Source organism: Theropithecus gelada, chromosome 11 (assembly GCF_003255815.1).
Source record: "Theropithecus gelada isolate Dixy chromosome 11, Tgel_1.0, whole genome shotgun sequence".
Classification (NCBI taxonomy): domain Eukaryota; kingdom Metazoa; phylum Chordata; class Mammalia; order Primates; family Cercopithecidae; genus Theropithecus; species Theropithecus gelada.
In genome coordinates, this window is record NC_037679.1 from 71,518,058 (window position 1) to 71,533,519 (window position 15,462).

General features: G+C 43.6%; 1 protein-coding gene across 2 annotated transcripts in view; it reads left to right on the forward strand.

Annotated features, from left to right (window-relative positions):
* PTPN11 (protein tyrosine phosphatase, non-receptor type 11) overlaps positions 1-15,462 on the forward strand; it is a 98,800-nt gene that overhangs the window by 15,656 nt on the left and 67,682 nt on the right. For both annotated transcript variants that reach the window (XM_025403590.1, XM_025403592.1), the window contains exon 2: positions 13,118-13,240. In XM_025403590.1, coding sequence (XP_025259375.1) covers positions 13,118-13,240 — 123 coding nt within the window. The remainder of the gene's footprint in view (positions 1-13,117; positions 13,241-15,462) is intronic.

The following is a 15,462-nucleotide window of genomic DNA, read 5'->3' on the forward strand; positions in this document are numbered from 1 at the left end:
TGGCCAAAGAAGGAGGATTGCTTGAAGCCAGGAGTTTGGGGCCAGCCTGGGCAACATAGCAAGACCCTGTCTCTACAAAGGAAAAATAAAAAAATTAGCCAGGTTTGGTCTCAGCTACTGAGGAGGCTGAGATCGGAGGGATCGCTTGTGCCTGGCAGGTTGAGGCTGTAGTGAGCCATGATTGTGCCACTGCACTCCAGGCCGGGAGATAGAGTGAGACCCTATCTCAAAAAAAAAAAAAAAAAAATACCCCCCCATAAAATGTTAAGAAGTCCTGGATGTGGGCCAGGTATGGTGGCTCACACGTGTAATCCCAACACTTTGGGAGGCATTGCCAGGAGGACTGAGGCCAGGAGTTCGAGACCAGGCAGAGCAAGATAGCAAGACTCCATTTCTACAAAAAATAAAAAAATTAGTTGGGCATAGTGGTGCATTCCTGTAGTCCCAGCTACTCAGGAGGCTGAGGTGGGAGGATTGCTTGAGGCTGGGAGGTTGAGGCAGCAGTGAGCCATGATCACACCTCTGCATTCCAACCTGTGCAACCTGTCTAAAAACAACAACAAAAAAACCCCAACACAGTAATGATATAGAAAGACCTACAGTCAGGTGCGGTGGCTCACGCCTGTAATCCCAGTACTTTAGGAGGCTGAGGCGGGCAGATCACAAGATCAAGAGATCAAGACCATCCTGGCCAACATGGTGAAACCTGGTCTCTACTAAAAATACAAAAATTAGCTGGGCATGGTGGCATGCACCTGTAGTGCCAGCTACTCAGGAGGCTGAGGTAGGAGAGTTGCTTGAACCTGGGAGGTGGAGGTTGCAGTGAGCCAAGATCCCGCCACTGCATTCCAGCCTGGCAAGAGAGCAAGACTCCATTTCAAAAAAAACGAAACAAAAAAAAAAAAAAAAGAAAGATTTTCAAGTTGTAGTATGTGAAAAAATCAGAGTGTAAAACAAGAGAATCCCATTTCTGTATGTGTCGAGTGTGTCTCACACAGGCACAGAGGGAGTGTGTATATGCACATGCACATTTATGTCAGTGTATATATGTATACATACAAGGCTGTGGGTTTGTTTGTTTGTTTTTTTTGAGACAGTCTCTGTTGCCCAGGCTGGAGTGCAGTGGTGTGATCTTGGCTCACTGCAACCTTCACCTGCTAGGTTCAAGTGATTCTTGTGCCTCAGCCTCCCAAGTAGCTGGGACTACAGGCACGCACCACCATGCCCAGTTAATTTTTGTATTTTTGGTAGAGATGGGGTTTTATCATGTTGCCCAGGGTGATCTGGAACTCCTGGCCTCAAGTGATCTGCCCGCCTTGGCCTCCTAAAGTGCTATTGCCCAGGCTGGAGCTCAGTGGCACAATCACAGCTCATTGCAACCCGACATCCCAGGCTCAGGCAATCCTTCCATCTCAGCTTCCCAAGTAACTGGGACTGCAAGTGTGTGCCATCAATGCCCCACCAATTTTTAAATTTTTTGTAGAGATAGGGTTTCCTTATGTTACCCAAGCTGATCGTGACCTCCTGGCCTCAAGCAATCCTTCCACCTCAGCATCCCAAACTGCTGGGATTACAGGTGTGAGCCACCTTGCCCCGCCCTGTACAAAGATCTTCATAAAAGCAGTTAATAATAGTATGTTTGAGGCTGCCATCACAGGGGTGAGGTCAAGGACAAATATGATAAATTCTTTTAGAATCTATTTTTAAAAAAGAAGAGATGACAGTGGTGACAGTCAGGGAACAGATAAGCAGGTAGATTGTGTGGGCCTAGGCTATTTAACTGGTGGTTAAAATGAAGCAACTGCTGAGCCTGCTGTATTTCATTTAATGGGGACTAGTAGAGCAACAGCCAGAAATTCTTCACTTCCCATCCAAGAGAGGCAAAAGTTATTTTCCCTTCAATAATAACCTGGGAACTGTAGGATTAAGGTGTTTTTTTTAAATGCTACAATATAGCTACCAGTATAATTTAAAATAATTAGGATCTTGTTAGAATAAGAAACAGGTATCTGCCTGAAGTAGACAGGCACTGAAGTCACTAAGTGGCAGAAGACAGAAAACAACAAATTGAAAGTAGGAAACAATCAGCTGATACGATACCAAACATGAGCTGTCAGTGACAATGGATTAAGTCCTTCAATTAATGGCTGACCCAGATGGAATTAAAAGAAAAAATCCAGGCTGGGCATGGTGGCTTACACCCATAATCCCAGCACTTTGGGAGGCTGAGGTGGGAGGATCACTTGAGCCCAGGAGTTCGAGACCAGCCTGGACAACATAGTGGGACCCCATCTCTATTTTATAAAAATATTTTGAAAAAAGAAAAAAAATTTAATTGTGTTCTGCTTTAAAAAGACAAATTGGCCCAGAATGGCAAAGAATAAATAAAACAAACATAGGCAAAAGAGAGTCAGGTGGTACCAATAATATTGGGCTAAGTAGCATTCAAGATAAAGATTATTAAATAATAAGTTATTTAATACTAGAGTAATTGCATATTAATGAAACCTACAATCCATGGTAGAGAAATTATAGTCAATAATAGTTTTATGTATTCATTAAGGTAACAACAAGCAAACAAGCTTTAATAGTTTTATATGCTTTATAATTGTTTTATGTGCATTAATTCTCATTTCTTATGAGGCAAGCACTATTATTATCCACATTTTGTTGATGTAAAAACCGAAGCAGAGAGATTAATTAGCTTGCCCAAGAGATGTGACATTCTGGGATTTGAGACAGTGGTTTGGCTGTGTAGGTTGCTTCAATAACCAAGAGATGCTTCAAATCAAATTTTTAAAATATGTTTTTCAGAAGCGTTTTCCTGATACTTCTCCCCTTACATGGGTATTAGTCTTTTGGGTTGAAAAACATGAGTAAGTGCTAGAAGAGCAAAATATGCATCCAGCTTTAATAGTATGGCTGTTTTTCTGAGCCTTGGCATGTCATTGCTTTTATAATTGACATGAAGGTTTTTTGTTTTTTTTGGCTGAGAATAGCACTGAACTCAGTGGGAGGGACTGTGGGTTGTAAGTTGTCCGCCTCTGAATGGAGTTGAATTTAAGTTTCTTGGTTTCCAAAGAATGGTTTGTTTAAAGACTCTCAAATTGCAAGTTAGAACTGACTTCAGTCTTTGAGGTTTTACCATTTAGTGAATTTTTCTTAAAAAGCAATTCAATTGTCGATGAAAGGTGATGTTAAAATTATCCCAGATTTATTAATCTTTTTTTTATTGCCCCTGGATTTTGAGTCGTGGAAAGCCTTTCCTTATTCTAAGGTTAACAAGAAATTCACCCATGTTTTCCTCTAGTATTGCATTGTTTCATCTTTTATGTTTATTATTTATTCTATTTTATTTTTTTGAGACAGGGTCTCACTGTGTCACTTAGGCTGGAGTGCAATGGAATGATCTTGGCTCTCTGCAGCCTCTGCCTCCTGCCTCCCGGGTTCAAGCGATTCTCCTGCCTCGACCTCCTGAGTAACTGGTATTACAGGCACCTGCTGCCACACCTGGCCAATTTTTGTATTTTTTTTTAGTACAGATGGGGTTTTGCTATGTTGGCCAGGCTGGTCTCGAACTACTGATCTCAAGTGATCCACCCGCCTTTGCCTCCCAAAGTGCTGGGATTACGGGTGTTAGCCACCGTGTCCAGCCTAAAATTTATTCTGATATGTGGTATGATATCTGGTTCTAACCACTTGGTTATGGTGCATTATTTTCTAAATGTGGTATTGGATTCTTTTTATATTTTGTTTAGAAGTTCTGTATCAATATTCATGAGTACCATTGGTCTCTAGTTGTTGTTTTTCTTTGTGCCGTCTTTATCTGGTATAGGTATCAGTGTTATGTTTACTTTGTAAAAGGAAGTTGGAAGTTTTCCTTTCTTTTTAGTACTCAGGAATAATTTTAAGAATTGAGACTATTTGGTCTTTGAAGGTTTGGTAGAATTCCACTGGGAATCCATCTGGACCTGGTGATTTTCTGTGCGGTAGTTCCTTAATTGTTTTCTCTATTTTTTTCTTATTTTTAATCAGGTAGCCTCTGAACCAGAGTAGGTTCAGAGAGGCTCCCTCTATTTTTTTTTTAATACAAATTGGTCTGCCTAAGTTTTCTTACTCTAATGGGTTAATTTTTGTAGACTGCATTTCCCCGAAAAATTACGCATTTGTTCTAGGTTTTCTGACTTATTTCCACAACTTTTTAGTCTTTCCCCCTGGAATCATGCCCCTTTCCATAAACAGGGCTCTGATGTACCAGCAGTATTTTCACACTTCGGGTGGACTTTCTGTTTCTGGGGGTGGTTTTAGAGCAATTTTAGGCCTGCCACTAGCTCCCCTGTTCTCTACACCATGCTGTTTTTCTCAGAATGCTCTTCTTTTGCACAAAGGCTTGGAGTAGGAGGATGAGCAGTCACTCACTGACGTTTGGTATATTTTCTTTTTTTGCTTACAGGTAATCTGGAAGTTTGGGCATTCTCTTAAGCTGAGGGTGTGGTTTTCACGTCATTTTATTTGTTTATTGTTTTCTTGTGTGTATTTCTTAGAGACAGGGTCCCCTGCTTGCTCTGGCTGGAGTGCAGTGGCATCTTGATCATAGCTTACTGCATCCTCAAGCTGCTGGGCTTAGGTGTCCCACCTCAGCCTCCTGAGTAGCTGGGACTACAGGAGCACACCACCATCCCTGACTAATTTTTTTTTTTCTTTTTGAGACGAAGTCTTGCTCTGTCCACCAGACTGTTGAGTAGTGGCGCAATCTCGGCTCTCTGCAACTTCTGCCTCCCAGGTTCAAGCAATTCTCTCACCTCAGCCTCCCGAGTAGCTGAGACTGCAGGTGCATGCCACCATACCCAGCTAATTTTTGTAATTTTTTGTAGAAACAGGGTTTCACCATGTTGGCCCCGCTGGTCTTGAACTCTTGACCTCAAGTGATCCACCCGCCTTGGCCTCCCAAAGTGCTAGGATTACAGACTTGAGCCACTGCGCCTGGCCCCCGGCTACTTTTTAAATTTTTTGTAGAGATAGGATCTTGCTATGTTGCCCAAGCTGGTCTTGAACACCTGGCCTTAAGCAATCCTCCCACCTCAGCCTCCCAAAACACTGGGATTTACAGGCATGAACCATTGTGCCTGACTTGTTTTGTTTTTAATTCTATGTTGGTTTTGAAGGATGTGTGGGTAGAGATGGATTTAGGCAATCATCGTTGTCCTTGGCTACCTGAAAGTCCAGGCACTCTTCTAGATACCTTATAAATATTAACTCATTTTATCCTCTCAACAACACTATGACATGGGTACTATTACACCTTCCATTTTATAGGACTTAACAGAGGACTTAACTTAGCCCAGGGTCACAGAGAGGTGGGCTTCAGACCAAGACAATCTGGCACCAGAGTCTATGTGGCTACCCCTAAGGCTTTGCCACCATGTGTTAGTGATTCTCAGCCCGTCATTTGGGGAAGGGACTGCCTTTTTTAAAAAAAAATTTTAAATTTATGTTTATTTTATTATATTTTTGAGATGGAGTCTGCCCCTGTTGCCGAGGCTAGAGTGGAGTGGTGTGATTTCAGCTCACTGTAACCTCTGCCTCTGGGGTTCAAGTGATTCTCATGCCTCAGCCTTCCAAGTAGCTGGGATTACAGGCGCCAGGCCCCAGCCACCATGCCCAGCTAATTTTTGAATTATTATTATTATTATTACTATTTTTTGAGACGGAGTCTCGCTCTTTCGCTCAGGCTGGAGTGCAGTGCTGTGATCTCGGCTCACTGTAACCTTTGCCTCCCAGGTTCAGGTGATTCGCCTGTCTCAGCCTCCCGAGTAGCTGGGACTACAGGCGTATGCCACCATACCTGGCTGATTTTTTGTATTTTTAGTAGAGACGGGGGTTTCACTGTGTTGGCCAGGCTAGTCTCAAACTCCTGACCTCAGGTGATCTACCCGCCTTGGCCTCCCAAAGTGCTGGGATTACAGGCATGAGCCACCGTGCATGGCTGGATTATCTTTTTTTTTTTTTAACCCAAACCATAAACCCAATATTCTGAAAGATTTGGTCACCACACCTGTATTATATAATAATTAGTTTTTCCTTTTTTTTCCTCTTGGTAGAAGGCACATATGCCACTCAGTTTCCAGCTGCCACACCTAATTAGCATAATTGTTTTGCAGCCAAAAGCAAAAGAGAGTTGACATTTTAATTAGCTTATGTACGTAGACAAACTGAGGCTTAATGTAAGAGTTTCATTATACCTTTTTGAAAAATTATAAATAGCTAGAAGCCAGTTGTCATTACTTTTTGATCCCTTAGAGCTCTGGGCGTCTATGTGGGAACCACAGATGAAAGAAGCTGCAAGCAAGGGTTTTTTTTTTCTTAACAGAATAGTTTAACCATTCTGAATGCAAAAGTATTGGGTGCTAGAATAATAGGTGTCACATAAATTGAGGTTGACATTTTCCTGGGTGAAATTCTATTCTGTCTCAGTCTTCTTTTTTTTTTTTCAGACGGAGTCTCACTCTGTCACCCAGGCTGGAGTGCAGTGGTGCGATCTTGGCTCACTGCAAGCTCCGCCTCCTGGGTTCATGCTATTCTCCTGCCTCAGCCTCCCAGGTAGCTGGGACTACAGGTGCCCACCACCACACCCAGCTAATTTTTTTGTATTTTTAGTAGAGATGGGGTTTCACCATGTTAGCCAGGAGGGTCTCAATCTCCTGACCTCGTGATCCGCCCGCCTTGGCCTCCCCAAAGTGCTGGGATTACAGGCGTGAGCCACCGCGCCCCTGGCCTTTTTTTTTTTTTTTTTTTTTTTTAGACGAGAGTCTTGCTCTGTCGCCTAGTCTGGAGCACAGTGGCGCGATCTCAGCTCATTGCACCTTTGCTTCCTGGGTTCAAGTGATTCTTCTGCCTCAGCCTCCCGAGTATCTGGGATTACAGCTGCATGCCACTACTTTCGGCTAATTTTTGTATTTTTAGTACAGATGGGGTTTCACCATGTTGGCCAGGCTGGTCTCAAACTCCTGACTTCAGGTGATTCGCCTGCCTCGGCCTCCCAAAGTGCTGGGATTATAGGTATGAGTCACTGGGCCAAGACTCAATCTGACAAGCTCTCAGAGGGAGTAAAAAGCAAATGAGGGCTGGGCGCGGTGGCTCACGCCTGTAATCCCAGCACTTTAGGAGGCCGAGGCGGGCGGATCACAAGGTCAGGAGATCGAGACCATCCTGGCTAACACGGTGAAACTCCGTCTCTACTAAAAATACAAAAAATTAGCCGGGCGTGGTGGCGGGTGCCTGTAGTCTCAGCTACTCAGGAGGCTGAGGCAGGAGAATGGCATGAACCCAGGAGGCGGAGCTTGCAGTGAGCCGAGATCATGCCACTGCACTCCAGCCTGGGCAATAGAGTGAGACTCTGTCTCAAAAAAAAAAAAAAAAAAAACGCAAATGAGTATTTCATTATTTTGATCTGAGCTTTACGATTTTTCTTTTCTTTTTTTTTTGAGATGGAGTTTTGTGTTGTTGCCCAGGTTGGAGTGCAGTGGTGGCGATCTCAGCTTACCGCAACCTCTGCTTCCCGGTTTCAAGCGATTCTCCTGCCTCAGCCTCCCGAGTAGCTGGGATTACAGGCATGTACCACCATGCCCGGCTAATTTTGTATTTTTAGTAGGGACAGAATTTCTCCATGTTGGTCAGGCTGGTCTCGAGCTCCCAACCTCAGGTGACCCACCCCCCTCGGCCTCCCAAAGTGCTGGGATTACAGGTGTGAGCCACCTCGCCCAGCCCTTTTTTTTTTTTTTTCAAATCTGAGAGAAGGTCTCGCTCTGTTGCCCAGGCTGGAGTACAGTGGTGCGATCTCTGCTCACTGCAGTTTCTGCCTCCCAGGCTCAAGTCATCCTCCCACCTTAGCCTCCTGAGTAACTGGGACTGCAGGCATATGGCACCACACCTGGCTAATGTTTGTATTTTTTGTAGAGACAGGGTTTTGCCATTTTGCCCAGGCTGGTCTTGAACTCCTGACCTCAGGTGATCTGCCCACCTTGGCCTCCCAAAGTGTTGGGATTACAGGTGTGAGCCACTGTGCCTGGTCTCTTTCTCTATTGTAAGATACTTGAATTGGGTCAATATTTGTGGAGAAGTCTCTTAAAAGTTCACTTGATTGTCAATACCAGAACTCTGCATTTAGTATTGACTTATATTCCTGGGAGCATTTCAGAGCATTCTGTTAGCCTAGAAAGATCCAGGATAATTTGACGTTAGAAGTTACTGTTGCCATGAATCTCAGTGACTTTTGGAATCTCTGAGGAATATCTTTTTGCTGGAAACTAGAGAGGTCTCCTCTGAAGCAGATGCCATTCATGATGGATTTCATCATTTGTGGGTTTTAAAAAACATTTAGTTTGAAATAATTTCAAATTTAAATAAAAGTTGCAAAATAGTACAAATAATTCATGTTTACTTTTCATCCAGATTTACAAGTCAACCTTATACAGCTTGAGTATCCCTTCTCCAAAATGCTTGGGACCAGAAGTGTTTTCGATTTCAGATTTTTTCAAATTTTGGAATATTTTTATTATATACTTAAGCATCTCTAATCCCCAAATCTCAAATCTGAAATACCTGAAATGCTGTGATGAGCATTTCCTTTGAGTGTCATATGGGCACTTTATTTATTTATTTAATTAATTTATTTTTTGAGATGGAGTCTTGCTCCATCACCCAGGATGGAGTGCAGTGAGCGATCTTGGCTCATTGGAAACTCCACCTTCTGGGTTCAAGTGATTCTCTTGCCTCAGCCCCCTGAGTGGTTGGGACTATAGGCGTCTGCCATCATGCCGGCTGATTTTTGTATTTTTAGTAGAGATGGGTTTCACCATGTTGGCCAGGCTGGTCTTGAACTCTTGACCTCAGGTGATCTGCCCGCCTCAGCCTCCCAAAGTGACCAGGCTGAGCCACCAAGCCCGGCCCATTTTTTTTTGAGACAGAGTCTCGCTTTGTTGCCCAGGCTACAGTGCAAGTGGCACAATCTCGGCTTACTGCAACCTCTGCCTCCCAGGTTCAGGCAATTCTCCCTGCCTCAGCCTCCTGAGTAGCTGGGATTACAGGCACATGACACCATGCCCAGTTAATTTTTGTATTTTTAGTAGAGACAGGGTTTCACCATGTTGGCTAGGCTGGTCTTGAACTCCTGACCTTAGGTGATCCACCTGCCTTGGCCTCCCAAAGTGCTGGGATTACAGGAGTGAACCACTGCGCCTGGCCGTGGATTTTGGAGCATTTTAGATTTGGGATACTCAACCTGTACCATGTTTGCCTTCTCTCTCTCTTTCTTTCTGTGTAATATATCTATATATATAAATTATATATACACTACACATATATATGTATTGCATGTATATGTATGTATTTTATATATAAAATGCACATCTACATATAAAATACACATGTATATATACATGAGTGTATATATATGTGTCTCTGTATTTAAGTTTTGTTGGAACCACTTGAGGGTAAAATGCAGACATGGCGTCTCATTGCTCCGAAATACTTCAGTGTATATGTCCTAAAAATCAAGGATACTTGGTTACATAACCACAGTATATCACCAAAATGTATATTATAACAAGACTACTATCAAAGCTTTGTACCTCTTTCAAATTGTTTCAGTAATATCCTTATAGCAAAAGACAAAACAACCACAAAAACTCTTCTTCCCTTTTATTTTGTTTGTTTTGGTCCATTATATTTCCAGGTTATGCATTAATGCATGTATTACTTGCTAAGTCTTGTTACTGGCCTTTAATTTGGATATTTCTTTGCATCCCGCCTGACTCCTCTTCATGGTTATATCTTTTTTTTTTTTTTTTGGGAGACAGAATTTTGCTTTTGTTGCCCAGGCTGGAGTGCAATGGCGCGATCTCAGCTCACTGCAACCTCCGTCTCCCGGATTTAAGTGATTCTTCTGCTTCAGCCTCTAGAGTAACTGGGATTACAGACCTGCGCCACCTCGCCTGCCTAATTTTGTATTTTTAGTTGAGACAGGATTTTGCCCTCTTGGTCAGACTGGTCTCGAACTCCTGACCTCATGATCTGCCCGCCTCAGCCTCCCAAACTGTTGGGATTACAGGCGTGAGCCACCGTGCTTGGCCTTTTTTTTTTTTTTTTTTTGAGACAGGGTCTTATTCTGTTGCCTGGCTTGGAGTGTAGTGGTATGATCTTGGCTCACTGCAACCTTGACCTCCTGGGCTCAGGTGATCCTCCCACCTCAGCCTCCTTAGTAGCTGGGAATATAGGCATACACCACCATTCCTGACTAATTTTTATATTTTTTGTAGAGACTGGGTTTCACCATGTTGCCCAAGCTGGTCTTGAACTCCTGGGCTCGAGTGAACCACCTGCCTTGGCCTCCCAACATGCTAGGATTACAGGTGTGAGCCACTGCACCTGGCCCTAATTTTTGCAATTTTTGTAGAGATGGGGTTTCATTATGTTGCCCGGGCTGGTCTTGAACTCCTGGGCTCAAGCGATCTTCCCATCTCAGCCCCGCAAAGTGTTGGGATTATAGGCATGAACCACTGTGCCTGGCTGAGGATTAAGTTTCAACCTGAGGGGACAGGCATTCAAACTATAACATTGTCCTTTAGTCACTGGCTTAGTTCACTTAGAATGTTTATCTATTCTTCCATCTATATACGCTGTAGAATGTTTATCTATTCATCCATCTATATATGCTGTTTCCTTTCACCTTTTGGCTTTTGCAAATAATGCTGCTATGAATATGAGTTATAGAAATATACCAGTTTAAATCCCTGTTTTCAATTACTTTGAGTATATACCTGGAAGTGGAATTTCTGGATCATACGGTACTTCCATTTTTTTTTTTTTCTTGGATCATATGATACTTCCACTTTTTTTTTTTTTCTTTTTTGAGGCAAGGTCTTCACTCTGTCACCCAGGCTGGAGTGTAGTGGCATGATCTCAGCCTACTGCAACTTCAGCTCCCTGGGTTCAAGTGATTCTCTTGCCTCAGCTTCCCGAGTAGGTGGGATTACAGATGCGTGCCACCATGCCCGGCTAAGTTTTGTATTTTTAGTAGAGATGGGGTTTCACCATGTTGGTCAGGCTGGTCTTGAACTCCTGACCTCAAGTGATCTGCCCACCTCGGCCTCCCAAAATTCTGGGATTACAGGCGTGAGACACCGCACCCAGCCTCCATGTTTCAATTTTTAAGCAAACAATTAGTTAAAAAAATAGGAAACCAAGGAATGAACTATTTCCTATTTTATTCCATGGGTTATAATCTGTTACTGTCATTGCTTATTTTGAGGTACAAATTGTCCCTACTTTGGCCAGCGGAGGATCCTGCAATTTGTCTCTTGTGTCCTTTTCATAGCTCCTTGTTGGAACTCTTTCTTACTGGCCCACAATAGGATGTTCCAAGTTCATCTTCTTACTTTTACTGCCCCAACCCTGGGATCAGCCATTTCTTCAAAGAGGCCAGTTCCTTTCATCGGAGAATGAAAAACCCAATATGTAGAAACCAAGATAGAGGTGTTAGGTGTGATTGCTACTGGAGTGTCATTACTTCCAAACCCTTTCAGAAGAGACCTAGGAAATGTGTGTGTGTGTGTGTGTGTATGTGTGTGTGTAATCATAAAAACATGTACACATACACCAAAGCATATATTTCTTTTTTTTTTGAGATGGAATCTCTGTCGCCCAGGCTGGAGTGCAGTGGCGCAATCTCGGCTCACTGCAAGCTCCACCTCCCGGGTTCACACCGTTCTCCTACCTTAGCCTCCCGAGTAGCTGGGACTACACGCCCAGCTAATTTTTTGTATTTTTAGTAGAGACGGGGTTTCCCTGTGTTAGCCAGGATGGTCTCGATCTCCTGACCTTGTGATCCACCTGCCTCAGCCTCCCAAAGTGCTGGAATTACTGGAGTGAGCCACCGTGCCCGGACTATATTTCTTTATTATTATTATTATTTTGAGATGGAGTCTTGCTCTGTCACCCAGGCTGGAGTGCAGTGGCACAATCATGGCTCACTGCAACCTCTGCCTCCTGGGTTCAAGCAATTCTCCTGTCTCAGCCTCCTGAGTAGCTGGGATTACAGGTGCCCACCACCACGCCTGGCTAATTTTTGTATTTTTAGTAGAGATGGGGTTTCACCATGTTGGCCAGGATGGTCTCCAGCTCCTGACCTCAAGTGATCTGCCCACCTTGGCTTCCCAAAGTGCTGGGATTATAGGCGTGAGCCACTGCTCCCATTCAGAATCATACATATACATATATATTTCTGTATCTACATATCTGTCTTTACATATATATATTAAAAATTAGAGTTTGCACTAATACCTCCAATTACAGTCTAACATCATGGAATTTATTCTGGCTTTCTCCCTTCTCATATATGTGTCTCCCTTCCCAACAGTGAGAAACCTGGCTTGCTATCCTCAACATGGTAACTTATTTATTAAGTAGTTTATTTATTCTTTTTTTTTTTTTTGAGATGGAGTTTCGCTCTTGTTGCCCAGGCTGGAGTGCAGTGGTGCAATCTTGGCTCACTGCAACCTCCACCTCTCGGGTTCAAGCGATTCTCCTGCCTTAGCCTCTGAAGTAGCTGGGGTTACAGGCATGCACCACCACGCCCAGCTAATTTTGTATTTTTATTAGAGACAGGTTTCTCCATGTTGGTCAGGCTGCTTCCAAACTCCCAACCTCAGGTGATCCACCTGCTTCGGCCTCCCAACATGTTGAGATTACAGGCGTGAGCCACTGTGCCCTGCCTCTAGTTTATGGATATTTATTCCATGTGCTCAGTCTTGCGACCACATGGTCTGTTTTCTTGGGCCTGGCCCCATCAGTGCACAGTCTTAATACCCTAGTCCCAGTCCCTCTGATCATATCCCCAGCCCCGCCTACTGAATCCCAGGTCTCTACCAAGGGAAAGGCAGGGAGGAGGCATTGACTAAGGAGAAGAGGGGGAAGGGACAGGGAAGGTCTTGATTTGTATTTTCTAAAACTACTCTGCTCATAATGCATCTTAGCTGTGTTGTTGTGGAAAGTAGTGCTGACAGTGTTTTTGTTTTTGTTTTTTTTTTTAATTATTACTTACTCTCTCTCTCTTTTTAAGATGGTTTCACCCAAATATCACTGGTGTGGAGGCGGAAAACCTACTGTTGACAAGAGGAGTTGATGGCAGTTTTTTGGCAAGGCCTAGTAAAAGTAACCCTGGAGACTTCACACTTTCCGTTAGGTAAGTTGGAATGAAGAGAGAGAATTCTGAGAGTGTTTTCCAGGTAGGAGGTGGTAAAACCATGCTTGGACAGCTTGCTGCCTGCATTTCCAGCTTGAAGGCCTTCCCTGAGCCCTGGGCTGCCTTCAGGGTTTGTGGAGTGGCCTCCTGGACATTTAGCAGAAGGGGAATAAGAAGGGCCCTTCTTCTCCCCCTGAGACCTCATGGAAGGTGAGTTGGAGCAGGTCATAGAAGTTCTTAAGCCCTCCAGTGCTTAAGCCTTGTTTCACGCATCTTGAACCTGGTTTCTGCATTTTTCTTTTCCTTCCTGTTGATTTATTTAAAAATTTTATTTCTTTTTCAATTTTTTTTTATAGAGGTGGGATCTTCCAATGTTGGCCAGGTTGGCCTTGAACTCCTGGCCTCACGCAATCCTTCTGCCTCAGCCTCCCAAAGTGTTAGGATTACAGGTGTGAGCCACCATGCCTGGCCTTCTTTTTTTGAGACAAGCTCTTGCTCTCTTGTCCAGGCTGGAGTGCAGTGGTGCGATCACAGCTTACAGCAGCCTTGAACTCCTGGGCTCAAGTGATCCTCCTGCCTCAGCCTCCTGGGTATCTGGGACTCCAGGCTTGTGCCACCATGCTCAGCACTTTTCAAAAATATTTTTTGTAGAGATGAGGTCTCACTGTATTACCAAGGCTGATCTTTAACTCTTAGCCTCAAGTGATCCTCCTGCCTCAGCCTCCCAAATGTTGGGATTACAGACATGAGCCACCACACTCAGACTCTGTTGATTTCTTAACAAGAAAAATACTTGTTAAGAGTTTCTTCAGCTCACTTTCCTTTATCAACAAGTAAAACATGACTGAGGAAGTTGTGGTCCCCTTTGTTCCCCTGCCCAGGCTCGTTTCCCTCCCTCTTTCCCCAGAGGAAACCACCAAGAGGTTGGCATATATTCTTCCTGAACATATTTTTATAGTTGTACTGCATTTGTACTGTGTATGAACAATACAAAGTTGGTTTTTGTGTTTTAAAAATTCACATACATGGATTTATAATGTATGTATCATTTTGCAACTTAAAAATTTTTTTTGAGCTCTATGCTGATTGATAAAGATCTAATTTTTTTTTTTTTTTTTTTTTTGAGAAGGAGTTTCACTCTTATTGCCCAGGCTGAAGTGCAATGGCATGATCTCAGCTCACTGCAGCCTCTGCCTCCTGGGTTCAAGCCATTCTCCTGCCTCAGCCTCCAGAGTAGCTGGGATTACAGGTGTGTTCCACCATGCCCAGCTAATTTTTGTATTTTTAGTAGAGATGGGGTTTCACCGTGTTGACCAGGCTGGTCTCAAACTCCTGACCTCAGGTGATCCACCTGTCTTGGCCTCCCAAAGTGCTGGAATTACAGGCATGAGCTACCATGCCTGACTTTTTTTTTTTTTTTTTGAGACAAAGTCTCGCTCTTTCGCCTAGGCTGGAGTGCAGTGGCCACAATCTTGGGTCACTGCAACCTCAGCCTCCTGGGTTCAAGCAGTTCTCCTGCCTCAGCCTCCTGAGTAGCTACGATTACAGGCGTGTGCCACCGTGCCCGGTTAATTTTTGTATTTTTTTGTAGAGACTAGGTTTTACCATGTTGGCCAGGCTGGTCCTGACCTCCTGACTTAAAGTGATCCACCTGCCTGGCCTCCCAAAGTGCTGGGGTAACAGGCGTGAGCTATCGCGCCTGGCCTGACAAATCTCATTCTTACTCCTACTTCTTTGTACCACACTATCTCCATCCTGTAGGTAGCCATTTCTATTAATTTCTTGTTTATTCTTATGTGTTTCTTTCATTCTTTTTCTTTCTTTTTTTTTTTTTGAGACAATCTTGCTCTGTTGCCCAGACCGGAGTGTAGTGGCACAATCTTAGCTCACTGCAACCTCCGCCTCCTGGGTTCAAGTGATTTTGATGACGCAGCCACCTAAGTAGTTGGGATTACACCACCGCGCCCAGCTAATTTTTGTATTTTTAGTAGTGATGGGGTTTCACCATGTTGTCCAGGCTAATCTCAAACTCTTGACCTCAAGGGATCTGCCTGCCTCGGCCTCCCAAAGTGCTGGGATTATAGGCATGAGCCACCATGCCCAGCCCTATGTTTCTTTTTACAAAAATAAGCAAATTTATATTTTTATTACTATTTTCCTTTTATTTTTACACATCAAGTAGAACATTAAATATATTTCTTTGTAATTTTTTTTCACTTACC